The sequence below is a fragment of the Pungitius pungitius genome, chromosome 1, assembly GCF_949316345.1.
Source record: "Pungitius pungitius chromosome 1, fPunPun2.1, whole genome shotgun sequence".
In the NCBI taxonomy this organism is placed as follows: Eukaryota; Metazoa; Chordata; class Actinopteri; order Perciformes; family Gasterosteidae; genus Pungitius; species Pungitius pungitius.
In genome coordinates, this window is record NC_084900.1 from 34,075,330 (window position 1) to 34,095,183 (window position 19,854).

The window sequence follows — 19,854 nt, forward strand, 5'->3', positions numbered from 1 at the left end:
GTGTTGACCTTTACAATAGTGATAAAAGAAACTGACCCACTTTAACTGAATGCATCAAGCTTGCAGGTTTCAGTATTGCACCACTGACATTCAGTGCAGTTTCATTTTATTCTATTAAAACACTTCCTTCACTACATAGGAGACGTATGTCCCTTCGGGCGGGTCATATTGTACAACATGTTTCCAGGAGCATCTGAAGTATCCTGCACGATTGAATCTGATTTTACGAGGAATCCGAACCGATGGCACCGATGACGAGTAATAAGACTCATAGAAACTTTAAGGGACTCTTCTAACCCTGGTTAAGAATTGTCTAAACTCAGGTCCTACTGCAGTTTGACTCGTTTTCCGGATACGGAAGTGAGAAAGAGACGACTTTTGGTGCATTAACTCTTTCTGCTACTCTGTTTTGTCATGAAGGGGTCCGAAAGAATCGGCAAAATAACATCAGATGAAAATCTTGCAGATTCAGTTCACGCTCAACACTTTGCAGGTAAGAGTCTCTGGAATTTGTAATACCTTAAAAAGGTAAATAACCACGGTCATGCCAGAGAGGAATAGTTAATACCCCCCAAAATAATTGGGCATCGCTCCGTCATTGAATGAGTCGTTTCCCTGCAGGTTCTGGAGCGTCCACGTACACTCTGGACAGCGGCATCGGTACGTTCCCCCTGCCCGACTGCAGCAGCGGCGCCGCGGGGCGGAGCCTGTCCAAGACGCGGGCGGGGGCCGAGCGCCACTCTTCTGGCTCCCCGGGGAGGGCCGGCCGCCGGGCCCGCACCCTGGACAGGGAGCCCACGTCTCAGGACGAGTGCTACGCGCCTCACAAACAGCTGATTCCGACCATCCAGTACGGCTCCGTGCTGGAGGGGAGGAGCTCCGCCGGCGTCATCCGTGAAGGTGACAGGCACAGGAGGCCATTTTCGTAGCATGCTGTAGTGATTGGATGTATTCTCCAAAGTTGCACTGCACTCAAAATACACATAAAGCGGCAATTCTATAACAGAAAGTGTTATATTGAGAGTCTACAGTCGTGTAGTACAGAACAGATCAAACTGTTCCTTTGGCCAGTAGTTGATGAGATAATTCAGTTTTGGATCAGATCTTTTTTCAATGTGTTCCTGATAGATCATATTTAGTAATGACATTTGGAAATGTGTTTTGAAATATAGACCAAGAGGCCCACGGAGCGAACATGTTTTCCCCTCGCTCGAAGACCTGGACCTTCCCCAACCTGAAGACCGCAGCAGGACCAGCAGAGGTTTACCTGGCAGTGGAGGAGGAGGAGGAAGAGGAGCCGGTGTCCTTTGGATCTCCATTCAGAGGGGTAGGATGCTTATTATGACAACCTTCTATTTTAGACACTATGTCTTATAGTAAATAAAGGCGTGTGAAAAAGTCGTAGGTTAGTAGTAAATGTATTACATTTAATACATTTTGAACTGTTTTTTTACATCATGTACTCTAAATACAATGGCAATCTATACTAGATACTACTTTTTTTTAATCACATGTATTTTTTAGAACTATGATATTTTTGTCACGATTTAGACACATTTTATTTCATGTTTCTTTTTGACATGCTGTACTTTTTGTAACAACTATACTATGACTTACTTCACATGCTATTACCATTATGTGAAACTCCCAAAAGAAAAACCCTCAGGAAGCACAACAGTGGAGGGATCCAGTTCCAGTCGTGTTTACTGAGTGACCGTAAAAAACCCATTAATGAGTATCAGGAGACAGTATCGGTCATTTTTCATATTGAAAAGCTGCTTCAAGGAGAAATCTGGGTCACCAAGAGCCTGAAAGTACTTTGCAGGCAGTAAAGTTGAGATATATTTTTAAATCTGCACTCTGCACATCTTACATAACGTAAAAAACACAGAACCACATTCTCCCGTTAGAAATTATTAATCAGCTGAGCATCCATTAAAGATTTACAGTAGTATGCTTTATGTAACCCACTTTTTTTTTTTTTTTTTAAACCACCTGAGGGCGTTGCATAAGACAAAATACACAACCTCAAATATTTCTCACCCCACTGTGCATCCCTTCAGAGCATGAAGGTGGGCGGTCCCTCCCCCAGGCCGCCGGGCGACCCGGGCAGCCTGCCCGTCCCGGCCCAGTCGGGGATGATCCGCAGGGGGAAGACCCGGACCCCCAGCGTCCCCGAAGTGAGCCGGGAGGCCGGCCTGGAGCTGCTCAGGGAGCGACCGGAGGAGGCGCTGTCCCCGAGCCGCCCCCAGGTCCTGGAGACGCCCGAGTCGCTCAGTGATTCTCTCTACGACAGTCTGTCGTCCTGCGGAAGCCAAGGATGATCCAGCCAAGGATTTGGGGGGGGGGAAGAGAGAGAGGAGCTAACTAGTCCATGGACAATGAGACACAACCCCGCTCTGCAGGCCGTACTGTGATGCTGCTGACCCACCGCCATCTTTGAGGAAGAGAAACCGTGCTCTTTAGATGTTTCACAAGAATATTGTGGCGACGCTTTCTCATCAGCTGTTTCTCTGTTGCAACTGGAAAGAGATCAATAGACCTCTCAGGATTTCCTATAAACATGAAGCCAAAAGCCACCCCAGATCATAGAGGCTGTTCATTTTTCTCACAATCAGACTCTCCTGTGGACACTTTGATTCATGTATAGAGGACTACAAAACGCATGGCTATGCTAATGATTAGCACAAAAGTTGTCACTTCTGGTAGTTGTTCAGCAACTTGTCTTTTTGTTTTGACTCACCTTGGTAGACGGATCGTTTGTTGTGTACATCAAGCAAGAGCGGTTCAACGGCTGGTGATCTGTGTCAATACATCCGTTCTGGACATCATTTAGTCAAATAATGTATTGGGGGGGGGGGGGGGGGGACCCTGAAAAAAAACCAAACTCCTTAAAAAATGAATGTTAATATCTGTGATTATTTATTGCTAAACTCATGCATCACAATTTTAAATGTATAAACAATTATTACTGATTTGCATCAGAAAATGTCTTTTAAAATCATTATACATTTAAAGGTAATATATACCAGCAATAATAACATAGATAAGAGAAAAGGCTACACTATTCAATGAATATGTATTTCTATTATTTATTTTGAATGTACATCATTTGCAGTGAAATTGCAGTCTCTTCGCTTAGTAAGTATGTTCATAACTGTATTTCAACATCTCCGTTGCCGTTCGTTCCCTAGCCAATAGAGGTCCTATGTACCAACTGCCGTTTTTCAACTTTCTAATTAAAAAATGTTTTGATTTAGTTCTGTGTGAAGGGGTTATTTTGGCCGGTTGAATCCACCACACAAAGCGCATGATCTTAAGTGTTACATCACACCGAATTCTTTTGAGAATTACAATTTAGCTGAAACACATTCCTTGTTTTTCAGAATCCTGAATTACCCACAATGCAACTCATGGTCAGCTCATTTTTGCCCAATGACACGAACAACATAACATTTTTTTCATGGTAAAAAAAAATCACTTTCGATACGTTCAACACATTTATTTGAGCAAATGTATCAAATTAGTTGAAATTTTACATCGATAAAATAAATTCTTCACAGTATACATTTTCCAAAAAATCATTAAGTTTAACATCACATCGTTTGGCTAACTACTTTCTAGACAAGATATTTAGAGAAATGTACACTGGGAGAGGTCTGAACAACTATCAGCTGTAAAGACAGATGGCACAGACGTCTTCCTCCAGCTCCCAACACACTAAATCCCAAAGGTCTGTCTGAATGAGTTGTTGTGGATCATAACTCCGACAGGCTTTTAGGGTTTGTCCGTGTTACCCGGCGTCACCATTCTTACACAAAATGTTGGTCTCAAAAGAAAAGTTGTCGGAACAAAAGCAACGACGGGAACACTTTTTAAAAAGGGATAACCTATTGTCAAAATCATGGGCCACCTCATCTTATGACACTCCACTAAAGAGAATGGAGGGAAACTAAAGAATAAGCAAATCAACGACAAAAAAACAATTAGCCTCAGAAGCTGACATGACCCACTAAAAAGAAAGGAGCCCATCACGTCATTCCTTTATGGCACTAAATAATGAGTCTTCATAGGGCGACACTCCCCTCTACAGGCCAAGCATGTTCACTGCAGCATTAGTCTAATTCTCCACTCACAGCCATGACAGGGAGTAGCATTAGTTTACCATAAACCTACATTCAACTGTTGTTGAAAGTTCAGAAGTTAAATCAAAGTAATTTTAATAATATAAGACCACATTAGGAGTTAATTGAATAAATGAAGACATAAAGTGAAAAGCACCAAATGCGTTGCAAATTGTGCCTCTGCTGACAAATTGTTTGTAAATTGCAAATGTTCTTCACTTCTTTTCCTTCTTCTTCTCCTGAAAGGGATACACAATCAAGTTGTAAGACAAGGGAAATTAAATGTTGTGACAAACAAAAAACAAATAATCCATCTTAATGTATCAAAAAGCTCAAAGTACTCTTGATAACCATCTGATAATGTCAGATATAGTTAACAAAGAGGCTATATACAGTCAGCTAGTTACATTCAAAGTTCCCCACAGGAGGGTCATAGGAGTAGTGTGAGACAATTAAACTAGAAAAAAAGAATGAACAGCATACGTTTGATTTGGTGTTATTTGGCTGATGGCGCCTTGTTGTAACAGGTTTGTGTGGGAGAGTAAATAGGTTTTGACCGCAGAGAAAATGTAGTTTTTAAAAGACAACAACTACACATTTAATTAGATGAAAATATGTTATGAGTTTTGGAAATTACATTATTCATTTTGAGATGAGACAGTTGATCAATCGGATTTTCTAAGCTCAGTTTGGCCTCATGCAAATCAGCTCTAAACTACCGACACAAATGGGATTTTTAACAAATGCGTCTGATATCAATAGATATAGATATAAATGTGCATCCTTCTTGATATGATCATTTCATGTAGGGCATCCATTTTCTTAAAGTAAATTTAGTCAATAAGGGATTTTCATATTGCCCAAATTTAAATGCCTTTAAAAAATAATATTCTCAGTAAAAATTCATAAAATATCTGGAGGTTCATGATGCATGTGTCCACAACCATTTAGAGGCACTGATTTGGTGTATTGTGGAGTATTGCCAGTAGCAGGGCGGTATATGTGGATGTGTGGCTCAGCCAGCTGAGCTCTGTGGCACAATTTGAATATGCAGGTAAGACTTATTAATAGGACATTCTGTACCTTATCGTTCATTGCAAGGATGACCATAAGTTTTCTGAAGATGGTGATGAAATCCAGGAACAAGTCAACGCAGTGCCTTTTAAAAAAAAAATAAGAGTATAAAAATGACCATTCAATAGTCAATATCCCTAAAATAAGGCTATAAACTATAACAATTCATTTTGTTAAGGGCTGATCTCCGGTTGCCGCTCTGAAAAAGTAAACTAGTTGGACTCAAATTTACTTTTTTTAGGATATCAGGCTACACATCACGATGGAATGATGCATTTGCATGGTATTTGGTGCGGAGGAATTAGAACCAAAAGATGAGGGATTCAAAAACACAAGTCCTCACCAGATGTAGTCCTTGTCGCCATTCTCTGCTTTCTCAATGATGAGCTGAGTGTCAAACAGGACAAAGCCGCACATGATGAGCAGCCCGAGGTACATGTGCGCCTGTCGGAATACATGAAAAATAGGATTTAGACCAAAACCTTGACACAGCCGATCAAACATTTTGAAAGGAATGGTGCCTCTTGGTTCAGCTACCTTAAACAGCATCACAGATCCAAAGAACATGTTCATCACAGACATCAGGAACAGGAGGGAAAGGCCGGACATCAGAGTGCCTAACAAACGTTATGGGTTAAATGGAGGTATAGTTGTGAATGGAGGTATACAGTGTGATGGTCACAACATTAATAAACAGCCTTTACCTCCAAGGAACAGATAGCTCCTGCGTTTGGCATAGAGAGCGCTGAGAGTGAAGCAAATGAAAATCACTGAGGTTCCCATGAAAGCAGTCAGGATGATGCTGGGAAAAAAAGAAATTTCCATTAAATTCCCACTTTGAATTATTTGGCTTTTTCCACAGACTTCGAGAAGCGGCTACTAATCATCACACATTGCTCTTGAGCTGTATAATTTTTAACTTTTAGTCAGCGAGCTGCAGCTGCCACAGTAAAACATTTCACATACCTCGGATTGACAGCGATGACAAAGTCCAGTGTGGGGCCAAGGCCAACACCTGGAGAAGAGCAGAATGAAAATGCTGCCAATAGCCTCTTACATGAAGGTAAATAAACAAAGACAAAGTTAACATGCTATGGGCCAACAGAGCTTGTAACATCAGCTTCCATACCTGTTAGGAAGGCAAATCCTGCCAAGATGGCCAGTCTCTTCTTCTCTGTTTCAGAGTTGTGTGGCGTCATGGCAAGCCAAAACATCATGCCCAAAGAGCCGAGTACAGACAGCACACCTCCCTGAGAACAGGACCACGAGGAGTTAGTATGAGGCATCCAGTGCATCATTTGTATGCAACGGCACTTAAACTGTAGTTGGTGTTTTGTTTATACACTATATGATGTTACGATAAGTCATCTTGTCCAAACAATTTTTTTTGTCCTCTTATCACATAACATCTTATGATCGGATTCAACAGGCGAGTATGTTCACCCCTGGAAGATTAAGTAGGACTACGGGCACTATTTGCATGGACATACAGGGTCAACCTGGACAGAGACTGTTGCATCTCGTTAGCTTTACCTGGAAGAGGCGTGTGACGACATGGACGTAAGAGCCAGCTGCGGACACAAACATGCAAAGTGCCAGGCTGGAGTACACATTCTTCAAGTGCACCTGGGTGGAATGAGATCTGCAAAAAAAAAAAATGTATTTACAGTAAATAAGGGGCAGTTCACACTCAAGTTGTATAGTAGATATGTGAAGTATGCGACAGATAGCAATAGACCGCATGCTTACGTACATTTGGGAGAACTTGAAGAGGGAGTCAAAGTTGATGTTGCGGTCAAACACGTTCATGATGTACTCCGGGCTTTCGGGAACTGAAGATTCTTGAACTAACACAGAAGAACACAAACGCACATGATTACACTCACGCACCAATTTCAGACCGAATCAAAGCCTTTGTACAACTATAACTGCAGAAGGTACCACAGGTGAATAGTTTGTTAGAGTTCAGGCAAGAGGAGCAATAGCTACGGTCACTAATATACAATTTTAGATCATTTTCCTCAACATTCAAAATGGATCTAACGTTTTAATTCAACCATATATTTAACTACTGTAACTATTTTTAATTAAGATTTCAGATCAAATATGGCCGATTTAACTACCAAACAGTATACCATCAATAGAAATGAATCAGCCAATTTGGACTTCAGCAAGATTCCCAATAAGTTACTTACACTTTGAAGCACTACTGCTATGTGCATTGCTACGTTACTTAAATCGAGTTGAAATGACCAGAGTAGTTAAAATGACCCGAGTTGTACTTCCAACATGTCACTTATTACAAGTGCGTAGTTTAATGACCACATAGTTCTTCTATGTGGTCATTAAACTACGCACTAGGCAGATGGCCTTCGGAGCTTTGACAGAAAGGGTCACTAAAGTTATATTTTAAATCAAAATGTCAACCTTTTCTAAACATAAAGTAGGGTGTCCTAAACGTAAGCAGTTATATGGTAAAATTCTACCCGAAGGCCGTGAAGACAAACTACTCCGGTCTGAGTTGTATCGGTGAGGGTTTATGACATTTATATTGCACAACAGGTTAAAACTGATAAGCGCTTACGATTATGCACACTAGCAAGCTTTCTAACGTTAATATTCTCAATTGGTAATAACGGTACTCCTAACAGCTGGCAACAAAATCAAACGTAACTTAAAACTGGTTATTAAAAACAGGATAATCGAGGCTGTTCTGGGCTAACAGCCCAAAACTATGTTTAGCGTATGAGGATATCACATGAACAGCTCTGCTTTGCTAGCTAGCTAGCTAAGCAACGCTTAGCTAACTTACGGTGTAATACCGAGCGGTTTGGCTTATTAAGCTAACGTTTGGTAGCTCATTTGTCAACACAATTCGACGTCTCGGCAATTATTGATGAAATATCGCAAGCATTGTTGCAGCTAAAAGTGGATGTTAATACGATACACCGAAGGAATTAGCACAACATGCTAACACAAGCCCTTACCTTTAACTTACTCTGCTACAAGCTATCGACTGTTTGGCAGCCGTTCTTCTTCCTGCTGTACGTGTCAGTGGCACAATGACGTCACCGTGGCCACGCCCATAACATTGTTGTCCCCGTTCCCATGAAATACGAGTGAAATACGTGTCGACCCACTTCACCAATGCGGATAAATCAACAAGTCACCTTCATTATAATTACTGAACAATTAATATAAGTTGTCGTTGTCTAATACGTCGTTAAGAAACCGTTATATTGAAGGGTACTTCCTGGTGTGACACCGAGCAATGTCCCCGGTACACCTAAAATGGCCGACCCATAACTTAAGCTGCTCCATTTCAAACGAGTAAAAACTGGACTTTTGGTATTTTATAAGCAGTCAGCCATTCAATTTCGACCACACGACTAATAAAGGCTGTGATTCAAAGACTACGTTGGCTCTACTCTATTAAAACACTAAATATGTTCCTAGGAGTAGAGCGTAAATCTTGATGAATCATTGCGGACATGATGCAACTAAATGCAACGTCTCATGAATATTTTCATTTAACTTTTACGTGTAAGAGGTCTCGTTCTTTTGATTAATACACGGTCAGTGTTGTACGTAAAAGTCGCGCATCCAGCAGTTTAATTTAGTACAAAGTAACAACAAAATGTAGTAAAAGGAAATGTCATTATATGTATAACAAAACCTGCAAAAACTGCTTCCCTTACTGTGATAAATGTTGTAGCTGTAAGATCAATGTAGTACGGTAAAATATAAATAAATAGTATACAATATAAATCTCACCAACGTTCATGTTGAGAATAAAATGTGTAAAAAAATACTGATGGCCAACGATATGTTCATCAGTGCAAGTAGTACAGAGAGATGGATCAAAAATACGATTTTTAAACCTACTAGCCCAAAGGTGTGAATAGAACTTTATTGTACAAAATTTAATGATTTTAAAAGATCATTTGTTTTGGTTTAAAAGTACAGACAGTGAACTTTATTCTATGCTTTCAGATACATGAAGAGATGTATCCTTCAGTGTCGCGGGATAGAAAAACAATGACAAAGACTGTACAATATAACCAATTTTTATTAGAAAATAAAAAGTGGTAGCACCTTTTTTTAAACTTTTGGTCAGATTGGGTAGACAAATTAGTGTTTGATTCATTCTGATACACAAAGACAAATTGTAACTGTCTAAACAAATACTTTTGGTCATCACAATTGGAACAATTTCATTGTCATGTTTTACTAGTTAACAAGCAGGCAATAATTGCATCAGATATTAAACATTATTGAAAAACCGTATTACCCAGGAAACACCCCGCACAAAATATCTTACTGAATATAAAATGGAAAAAGAAAACGTGTTCTTGCATGATTCAACGTTGGATTTGAATCTATTTATTTATTTTATTTAATTGCTTGAGTTTTGAATTATCTTTGAACCTTGCTAGCAAAATGTCTGATTTTTAGGCACAGATAAAACACAAGGCCAGCCTCAAAGTAGGCAAATGGACTACAAAACAATGTTAAGCATTAAGAAGTACTGGACAACACAGATTTTTGGCCAATAAATATAGCAAAAACACTCACACATGCTAAAAAATTTGATATTTCAAGTGTTGCACTGCAAGTACCACAGCCACGCGGCATTACACTTGCTCTCGACAGTGTTTACTCACGCTCAGCATGACACATCAGAGCGTGTAGGCCTACAAATCTCTTTCAGGCAGTACACCGTTCTCTGACCGGATATCAAAAAGGCACAGATTTTTACTTTCAGCACTGTCAATATAAAACAAGTGCAAGTTGTTTGTCATATAGTAATACAAGAAAAACATAGTAACAAACGAGTTATTATTAAAACTCGAATGAAAACTGGCATTTATGGTCGTCCTATGTGCCAACATGTTCCAGTGTCTGCTTTCAACGGACCATCAAAGACAAGATTTCACCCTGTTTACTTAACTTATACCACACACTAATCCGACCATTAAAGATGTATATTTGCATGGTTTGTAGAAATTATATTTATAGTACAAATAAGTGAAATACACTTTTCTTTTGCTGCTCCCTTAAAAAGGTAAATAAGGCTACAGTAATGTTTACATCTATTGAATGCAATTATTGACCGGCTACAGAAGAGGTACTTTCAGAACTGGGTTGCATAAAGGAACCATGTTCACTGTTTAAAAATAGATTTCCTTATAAAAGAACCTACAAAATGAAATCAATAAATGTATAAAATCTGGTGGAAAATTTTAAAAAGAAAAAGAGCGGATGTTTTTTTTTTTTTTGTTCCATAAAAGGCACAAAAATGAAAAAATGTCCAAAAGTCAAGTCAGGGCAGGCAGGCTTCTGCTTTGGCAAAAGAACCACTTTAATATTGTAACCGGAGTGATTGTGATGGGGTTGCTTTGGTTGTTGATTCCCGCTCTTTCCAATAGTGGTTGTCAATAATCAGCACTGAAGCTCAGATGAAAGGCCTCAGATTGCAATCTACAGCTTCAGCTGAGCCAAACACGTTGTGCTTTTCAGGCTTAGGATTTCCTTTACCTCCACGCAAAAACGGCTTTCTAAACAGAAGATTTTGTGTGGAGGCCTGGAGGACATCTGAAAACTCTTAGCATCTTTTGTCAATAGAAGGCCCAATTGTCCACAGAGGACTTAATGTTCACGCAGCTGGTCCAGCTGGGTGTAGACATTATCGGCTTGACTGAGTTCCTCAAACACAGGCAGGAGGTTGAGCAGCTCAGCGTCGTCGACGTCATCAAACCATGACACCACGGGAACCTGTCGAAAAACAAACAAGTCACTCACAAATTAAATAATCACATTGGAAATGAACCAACAAAAAACAAGCAAATGCAAATGTGTCCGAAATGTGCGGTGTACGGTTCTTTTAAACAACAGAAAGCATCCTGACTGGAAACATGATGCATGTGATGTGCCGGGTCGAGCCCTGTAAGGCTCTACAGCAGGGGACACAAACCGCCCAGTACATCATCACACCTGACGGGGTCCTTGGTAATTGTCTCCAGAGGTGCATGTGAAGAGCTCAAAGGTTATTAAGGGAGACAATAAACTCCCCCAGCCATAAGCCGTTATGCTGCTGTAAATTATCCTAGAAATGCGCAGATTTTGTGATTATGTGAATAATCATCATTTGCGGTCATGAAATGAAGAAAACATTTTTTTCAACGAATGAATCTGCTAACTTGGGTCATTTTGCGGGATTCATCGTTTTATAGAACATAATCTCACAGTTTATCTAGTTTTCATCCAAATTGAGTTTGACCACCGACACTTAATCAGGTCAGTGAGGATGTGATATGTTATCAATATTTGTATTTGCATTAAACTAGTTATACTGATGGAGACGGGTCATATGTGTCAGAAGCACTCACAGCATTGTTAGGGTGGAAGATGTAGGAGGCAGGAGAGTTATCCAGGATGAGGGTTTTCTGGAGATCTCTGCCCAGGCGGCTCAAATCTTTGACATAGCAGCCCTGGTGGAATACACAGGATTCCCGGAATAACCGGGTTCGGAACACGCCACACTGATCCAGAAGGTCCGTCACGGGGTCGGCGTACTGATGTAGGCCATGAGGGGTGGGGAGCAGGTGTGGGAAAAGCAGGTTGGACTAATGAAGCAATGTCAACTAATGGTGGATATTTATTTCTAACAGCCAATAGCTAAAACATTGCCAATCCTATTCTATCCATTCTAAATAAATAATTAATAACACTAATATATGTTAGCAAGGTAACAGTAGCTCAGACAGTTGGTTTGGTTAGCTATGGAGCATTGGGGGAACCAATTGTAATGTATTTAAGCATAAATGTCGACTTAATTAGGTTATAATTAGGCTGAAAAGGCGTTGAAGCAAACAGAAAACAAACTATAGATTTATTAATGAAGCGGGTGTCCACTAAGGTGACTAACAGCATGTAAAGCAGCTTCTATCACATCAAAGAGTGCTACGGGGCAAGAAAAAGCATAAGAAATCTCTTAGATAAATCTGACAAGACATCAAACATTTGAACAAAAAATACTAGAATACACAATAGATCTATTTCAGGATGTACTGTACCTTTGCAAGACTGGCTGTAAACAGCACACATTCAAACAACTCTCCCATTCTCTGCAGGAACTCATCCACGTACGGCCTCTTCAGTACATACACCTGTAATACCAACAGACCATTAGTAACAGGAGGACGTCAATGTCATTTAAATGCAATTTGTCACATCTGGGTCATGAACCTCTGCTCCTCGTCCGTCGGCTGTAAATGGCCCGTTCCTGAAACAAGTAATCAAGAATAGGCCGTGCCAGTGTTAACCAGCCTATCCTGGATTACTTGAACCAGGCAGAGGCCCACGGTGGATGCCAACCCTCAGATGGGGTCCCAGGAATCTTGTTTCTCTCCTAATTACGTTTCCATATGTCCGCTAGTTAGAAGCTCTGCGCCCAAGTCAGACAGATGGTTCACCACAGTGCGCCGGTTGAGCACTTTACGACATCTTCGCAGAGGCAGCAATGTGTACTGCATCACTTGTTATGACATTTTCGATGAATCCGACTGAAACCACTCGTTTCCTTGCTGACGCATTCACTTCCACTTTCTCATCCCTGTTCAACATCTGGCCAGTAGGGGGCTCCGTACGCCCTCGTCAGAACGAAACCTGGCCGATCAGTTTCAAGACCCATCCCCTTTTCAGCAACCGCTGCAAACACATCGACGTACATCCACGAGCAAAACCCCCTCCGCTCCCCAGCAAACACACTCACAACAGCATTATACCTGGTGTGTGGTCCCCTCTATCTCCACAGGCACGATGAAGTCTGCATTACTGATAGGCTGCAGGGGGGGGGGGGGGGAACATAGAGGGAGTTGGTTGGTTTGCTCATTCAAATGGGCCCGCTGTGTGCATTCACATGGCATTATACAACAACTGAATACTAAGAAGCAGCCTGCACACCGCTGCCAGAAATCACAGAATGTCATTCACTTGATGTTCCACGAGCACATGTAATGGTTTTAGAAGATAAACATGGAGACAATGAGCTTATTTGTTTGCTTTGGTACCTTGAATGAGCTGTGCACCAGGGTCTCATCCAGGTCTATGACCACGCATAACTTCCCTTGGTCCTGGGCCTCTATCTCAGGTAGGAGGCTCGGTTCAGGATGCTGAGAAGACACAACAATACTTTTTTTTAAAGAAAAATAATACTCTCCAACATGCACCTATGCAATTAGTGTTGTGTATTGTTTATTCGTAGGGAGCATTATAAGCGCTGATGGAACAATAATTTATAAGATAATCACACCTTGGCCGTTAAGTTTCACCTCTGGGAAATTATACTCTGCTGCATGTATGTGCAAATGAAGGTGTGAGCTTCATTATTCACTTCATGGCTGCAAATCTTTAGATTATCATGTTTATGTCTTTCCCTATATTCCCCAAAAGCATCTCTAGATATTCACCTAGAGGGAGAAAACATTTTATATATCCTAGTTAATTCTAGGCTTTTGATGAGCACAGTTAATCTTAAATTAAATAACACTATATTATATAATGTTATCACATTATCCGTTGAGGATGGAAATTAAGACTGGGAACAAATAATATACACCACCAATATAATTTCCCTTTACTAATCAATTCTATGCAACATAATAATAATAATCAGCACCAACATTTGAATTTGGTTTCATTAAGGATCCAGACAATAATCAGGTCCTGCAGATGCTGCTTCCTGGTGCTCGAGGACACTCTTCAAATGTGACCAACCACAGCATCTCATTAAGATGCCCCTTACATGGTACCCATGCTCTAATCAGGTTGACAGCGTTCACCAGCGTGGTCAGCCGAGTGCGCCGTGCGCTCAAGGCTTTATTTTTTTCTCCTCCTCAGCAATTACTAGGCACACAATACACCATTCTCTACACGCCGTCTGCCTAAAGGAATCATGGTCGCTCTGTCGTTCTTATCTGCCTCGGTAGATCAAGTGTGAACATCAAAGCTATTTCATATCCGCAGACAGTTGCGGTTAGCCCTTCAAGATGTTCAGAGCAGGTGCGGTAGAGGTTTTAGTGCGCACTGCAGTTGTAAAAAATAATGCTTCGAGACCCTATTAAGCTCTTTTTTTTACAGCAGCCTGTTTAGTTTATTCCCTGCAGATGTCCAAACTATTTAAACACTTTCTCTTGTATGGTAAGCACTGTGCGTGTGTGTGTGTGTGTGTGTGTGTGTGTGTGTGTGTGTGTGTGTGTGTGTGTGTGTGTGTGTGTGTGTGTGTGTGTGTGTGTGTGTGAGGAGGTATGACAAGGAAGGGAAACCTTGCATAAAGAAAAACCAAAGCCGGACTGAATTGAGGTCTTGAAATTGTTTTCAGTGATGTGAACATTGCTGGAATAAGAATGGTGTTACCTTGACAACCGTCCCATTTTCTTGTGACTCCAGCAAGCCCTGATGGGGAGGTGGTGGTGTTGGTGGTGGTTGTTGTTTGGAGCCATCCCGGGCTTGGACGCAACAGAAGAGCGCTTTGAAGATGTTACAACTCCGAGGCTGTTTCAGGGCAGAGCGGCTCACCTTGCCTGTTACGCACGGAGGAAGAGAGACTTTCATGAGGAAACCGAGTGAAACGTCGTCAACAGGGAAGTCTTGTGGGGAACGTTAAGTTCATAGACAAAACAAATCGTGTCAGCAGCTATTCATATTCAGTATAATTAATGATCATCCACTTGTGACATGTGGAACGAGCTTTCCCTTTCCTAAAGGGCGCGCCACCCATCTTTCTCCTCTACAGGGATGGCACAGCACGCATTGGAAATCTGTTTTTAATGCGCCTGCCTCTGCTGCTGGAAATGGCTGGTGCATGTTATATAATCACAGAGGGCGGGAAAACCCACACTTTTCAGCACTACCTTAAACAGGAAACACATACAGAAAACATTCCAAACCATTTTAAACTCAGAGACCTTGCAGGGCTGCCTGAAGCCCGGAGCAGAGAGTCAGGTATTGAGCCGCACAATCAGTCACAGCTCAATGCTCCGGGCGTGTCTTTGATCAGTCACCATAACCAGGAGTGTCCCAGACACACACACACACACCACTCGTAGTGAAAAAAGAGAGGGAGAAAAACATTCCTGCAAGTTCCCTCTGGTGGCTTTTATCACGTGGGGACTTGCAAACACAATTTGCACCACCCAGCAATACAGTTGTATTGCAGTAAAGTATTCTAGAAATAGGAACTGTTGATAAAGTGCAGGGAGAGAGGTGTACTTTTTAAATTATTATTATTTTCTGTAATGACCTCAGTGCTCTGACGACATAATGCACTCGCACAGATATACATGTTACACAACACTTTAACAGACAAAGGGGACTTGATTAGGTCATTCCTTTATTAGTCCTGCACCCTATTTCCTGAAAAAAAATCAAGATATTCCAATAAGTGGAATCACATATAGCACCGCCGTGAACCCCGATTCATTACAGACAATCAGCATAAAGCATCCTATTGATTTCCCACAGGACGGCGGTGTGACGTAACAAACACGCCACACAACCCCGCTGCGACCGCAGAGTAATCCCGCCGATGTCCATTTGTGACGTTTCATCTCAACCAAACCCGAATGAAACATGAATGGGGGGGGGGGGCGGGGCGGAGGGGGGGGGGGGGGTGTTGGGGAAAGGCGGACACCTGAAGCCGCGAGCACGGCGCGCAAAACAGCGCAATCTTTGAAACGGCGCTCCAATGGGCGTGAGCGAGAGGGGCGTGTTTGTGCATTCCGCTGTCAACAACGCGGCACCTGGTACGTCTGCACAGTCCCGACGTGCAATCGGCGCTAGGAATACACAAACTGTACCTTTGGTCCAGCAAGTAAAAACAGCAAACAAACAAACAAACAAACAAACAAGCAAGCAAGCAAACTTGGGAACAGTGCAGCAGTTGTTAGTCACTGAGGTGTGACCCCCCCCCGCCCCTCCCACACCATCACCAGCACCCCCCTCCAGCCCCTTAAAATGTGAACAGAGTAGTAGTAAACACAATAGTTTGTAAATGCAGCAACAGCTTGGTTCACACTGTAGTACGGTGCAGGCGGGCTGCACCTGGTAGTAGTGGGATATATGTGCCAAACAAGCTGGAACCTGATCGGCATAAATACACAGCAGCTTGGTTTTTTTTTTTGGAGAGCTGGTGATGGTCGTCAGCACCGATTAGAAATATTCTACAACACACAGGTTGGTAAACAACAGAGATTTAAACGCAACACAAAAAACAGGGTCAACAATAAGCTCTAGATGGAATGCCCATAATGGAGACTGTGCATTTAAACAGGACCTTATGCTCAATAGTATCGGGTTTAGCTGTGTGAAATCTACACCGTAATCTCGCCTCTGGTGGACGTTATTTAGCTTTAAATTCTTATTCTATAAGATATTTATCTGCAGGTAAGAGGGGGAAAAAATGCCTTTTTTGTGGCAAAATCCTTCCAGCCAGTAAGCACATTATGATTGCTCGAGACCCTTTGGCTCTGTATCTCCGACGGATAACATCTAACTATTACAGATGTGTTTGGTAAATGTAAAAAAACAATGGTTGGGGGTGGGGGGCGATGCGCCTCTTTGACCGCAGCGCTCAAACTGTCAAATGGGCGCACAACAGCTTCCTCAGTCCAGCAGGGAAAAAAGAAATGTTCCAGTAATAAACACCACGAGGACCAAACGGAAGAGATATAGTGGCACACTTCAAAAAGGGCACGCAGAAGGAGGGAAGAAATAAAAACAGCCGGGCCCGTCTCACCTGTTTTCGGTGACACTTGAACGTCTTCTTTCTGCACTTGGGTGATAACAGAACTTTCCATCTGACAATCACGGAGCCCTCAAAATCCTCAAATCCAGTCCCCGAGCACCGATGGGCATCCCTCATTGGGTTTTGTTGAAAAGCCGACTCAATTATTCGCCGAGGTAACTTGTCATACGCCCTCGGAAACGATCCCCGACGAGAGAAGGATTTATCTGGTTCCGAGGTTTCTTTATTCCCCCGCCGACGCGCCTGCTGCTTCTTCTTCCTCTTCTTTTCTCGGATGTCCGCCACTCGGAGAGGGGGCAAGGCACTTGGATATGTTTTTGGAGGCTATATTAAACTCTGTCAGCTCCGTCGTCTCGGGTTTACCACTACTATTACGGGGTGGTATCGCCGAGCAGCCCCCCTCTACCCGACGCTGCGAAGGCTTCACTCTTGCACCAACAACATGGAGAATCCAGGCGAGAGAAGGAAAACAACCGAGGAAATGGGGCAAGGGAGGGCGGTTTCAAGCCCCCCCTTACTACAAATAAACAACATCGTCCGAAAGGCTTTAAACGGCCGCGGTAAACAACGGGAATCGACCTCTACGGTCGGGTTCGAGTGAATAAAATGGATTCACGTGTGCACTTAAATATAAAATATGAGTTTTGTTGTTATCCGAGGCTTTGTTTTTCTACGGTTGAGACTCCGCGGGCGCCTTGAAACCGTGATGGTACCTGATTGGGCACATGGGAGGTGGGGGGCGTGGCCAATGCATTCCTCCCCGTTCTGCATGCGCTGCACCGCCGAAGACATTCCAGCGCTGATTTTACAATTAGATAAAAAATATTGTTAATTTAAGCAACTGCATTAACCTACGAGTCGTTAATATTAGATGGATGGCCTGTAATGTGTAATATCTTAATTAGTTAATTATTATAGTTTAATTACAATTCTTTGGGTTTTTATTTCATATTAAAATACTTATTTAATGTTTGTACAACGCATTTTTTGAGTGTTGGTCAACTCTAATCATTGAAGCAGATAATTTGGAGAAATAATTAATTGTGGGTCACAATAATGCATTTATCTAAAAAAAATACAATATGGGTCATTTGCTGACTTTAACATGTAACCCCAAAAGTGTAGGGAATAATTTGATGTTTTACGCTAACCTTTTAGTTTACAAACACAACTCACGGTTTTAATTTGCTAAAGTGCAATGCGGCAACCTCTGAATAGCAAGAAAACCCAAATGGGTTTTGAGCTTATTTGATTACCTATTGAAGGATACATCACACTAAACATGCAATTTGATACACGGCAGATGTTTCGCGTTTACGTCCATCTGAGGACCCCATCCGTTTGCACTAAATATGTCCCTACCAGAAGAGTTTGATGTTGATGCATCTCCATGCAAAACTACACAGTAACTGTCCTCAGTACCACTTTATGGGGGGAAACAGAGATCAGAGTGACACCAATGACCCAGGTTGCTTTTTTATTTTCTCTCTCCATTTGCTTCCCTTTACTTACACAATAAGAAAATGAAGCTGTAACGTTGTTTGGGCTTGAAAACTGCTGGGGGACTTTTCTTTGGAAACCACTAAATTATGCCAATGACCAAACATTTGTGCAACTTCAGTCTCAAAGGCAGTTAGTTTTCCCCCGAGACTGGTCAAAAGACAAGTATAATATGTAATCAACTGTGTAATCAACTGTCAACTATGTAATTATTTAGATCGGAATACAGGAGAGCTATAAACATTTCTAACGTTTCTATTGTATTTGATTCAATTATGTTGTATTCAGCAGCAGAAAATTCCTGTATTTCCACATCATTTTCTCTTTACCGTCAATAACAAAGATTACACGCAGAGAAACACATTCGTTTTACATTGTTTGCATAAATAAGGGGCTTTGAAATCCCTGCAGGCAATGTGGTTAACCAGTTGCTGCAGTCATTTACAGCTTGGAGGTTCTGCAGTACGTCCTTTTTGTCTGATACCTCTTGAGTAAATCCCCCTGATCCCATCACTGTCTCTGCACATGCAAGACCTGTGGTGTGGAGTTTAGCAATAGGAGTATTGTCTATATATTCATTTACAACAGAAACACACGATTGTTGTAGAAAACTCAAAGTGCAAAACAGTTGAGCTGCAGAATTTAGAGAGGATCAATAAAATAAATGTCTTAATAAAGCAGTAACTACACAGTTGAACTAAAAAAACGATCCATTCCAAACGCATGTGGGCCCCTTACACCACAAGCTCTGCCAGTGCCCACAGTCGCCACAATGCAAGACATAAACAAGAACGGCTCCACTGTTTGCATTCCTGGTGTCGGGTGTTTTAGGGCAGCACTGACAGATCTGTGTAAAAATACATATAAAATAAGTATGGACCGCACAGCTGGAAAAAGTCATTTGGTCAAAAGCCGATACCCTGTTTACCAAGTTCAATTGGAAAAAATGGATTATCTTAGCCTGATCTCTGGTGCGTCTTGCCACTCTCTTTATCATTTTGCAGTCCTCTGAGAAGAAGAGCAAACAAAGGAAAAAGCGCTGCGGCAGCTGCCGTTGTCGTACTCCTGGGGTAAGATTTCCAAACACATGTGACTTCCATCATCAGGTACACATTAGACCTCCATACGTCTTTCACCAGCTACCCGGACTAATGCGCATGCGTGTACACAACAACAACAACAACAACAACACAAGGTGCATTTAGAAATGACTCTTAAGTGTGACACATTTCAAACCAAAAGTTCCTCTGAACAAAAGCATATAAGCTAATGTCATTCTTTATTTATTTTTTTCAGTAATCCTTACACACAATGCCTGTATTCCGTTGCTGTTTATTGTGTTTGTTTTGT

At 41.7% G+C, this 19,854-nt stretch overlaps 3 protein-coding genes across 7 annotated transcripts in view; 1 reads left to right on the forward strand and 2 right to left on the reverse strand.

Moving 5' to 3' along the window:
- nckap5l (NCK-associated protein 5-like) overlaps positions 1-3,259 on the forward strand; it is a 28,964-nt gene extending 25,705 nt beyond the window's left edge. For all 5 annotated transcript variants that reach the window (XM_062565691.1, XM_037479203.2, XM_062565687.1 and 2 more), the window contains 4 exons: positions 421-493; positions 622-900; positions 1,173-1,327; positions 2,064-3,259. In XM_062565691.1, coding sequence (XP_062421675.1) covers positions 421-493; positions 622-900; positions 1,173-1,327; positions 2,064-2,324 — 768 coding nt within the window. In that variant the 3' untranslated portion in view covers positions 2,325-3,259. The remainder of the gene's footprint in view (positions 1-420; positions 494-621; positions 901-1,172; positions 1,328-2,063) is intronic.
- A 228-nt stretch (positions 3,260-3,487) lies between these two features.
- tegt (testis enhanced gene transcript (BAX inhibitor 1)) lies at positions 3,488-8,416 on the reverse strand. Its single transcript, XM_037479209.2, has 10 exons — positions 8,186-8,416; positions 6,952-7,045; positions 6,732-6,840; positions 6,328-6,448; positions 6,165-6,213; positions 5,903-6,000; positions 5,736-5,815; positions 5,542-5,642; positions 5,208-5,283; positions 3,488-4,363 (listed from the first exon to the last, which is right to left on the reverse strand). Exons 2-10 carry the CDS (start codon positions 7,005-7,007, stop codon positions 4,340-4,342), a joined length of 714 nt encoding a protein of 237 aa, XP_037335106.1. The 5' UTR covers positions 7,008-7,045; positions 8,186-8,416; the 3' UTR covers positions 3,488-4,339.
- An 833-nt stretch (positions 8,417-9,249) lies between these two features.
- On the reverse strand, positions 9,250-17,685 carry ctdsp2 (CTD (carboxy-terminal domain, RNA polymerase II, polypeptide A) small phosphatase 2). The gene is made up of 7 exons (XM_037479207.2): positions 16,996-17,685; positions 14,616-14,782; positions 13,271-13,372; positions 12,986-13,042; positions 12,275-12,367; positions 11,588-11,773; positions 9,250-10,973 (listed from the first exon to the last, which is right to left on the reverse strand). The coding sequence occupies exons 1-7, from the start codon at positions 17,054-17,056 to the stop codon at positions 10,848-10,850; spliced, it is 792 nt and encodes a 263-aa protein (XP_037335104.1). The 5' UTR covers positions 17,057-17,685; the 3' UTR covers positions 9,250-10,847.
- Positions 17,686-19,854: the final 2,169 nt, after the last annotated feature.

Bases quoted from the DNA above. Each gene is read 5' to 3' on its own strand.
- tegt (XM_037479209.2), bottom strand. From the start codon at position 7,007: ATGAACGTGTTTGACCGCAACATCAACTTTGACTCCCTCTTCAAGTTC. The intron at 6,001-6,164 runs GTATGTGAAATG...TTTTTTTCCCAG, and splicing joins GTCATCGCTGTCAATCCGAG to CATCATCCTGACTGCTTTCA. The intron at 5,643-5,735 runs GTAGCTGAACCA...GTATTCCGACAG, and splicing joins GATCTGTGATGCTGTTTAAG to GCGCACATGTACCTCGGGCT.
- ctdsp2 (XM_037479207.2), bottom strand. From the start codon at position 17,056: ATGGAAAGTTCTGTTATCACCCAAGTGCAGAAAGAAGACGTTCAAGTG. The intron at 13,043-13,270 runs GTACCAAAGCAA...CCCCCCCTGCAG, and splicing joins TGGTGCACAGCTCATTCAAG to CCTATCAGTAATGCAGACTT. The intron at 11,774-12,274 runs GTACAGTACATC...GGCCTACATCAG, and splicing joins TTACAGCCAGTCTTGCAAAG to TACGCCGACCCCGTGACGGA.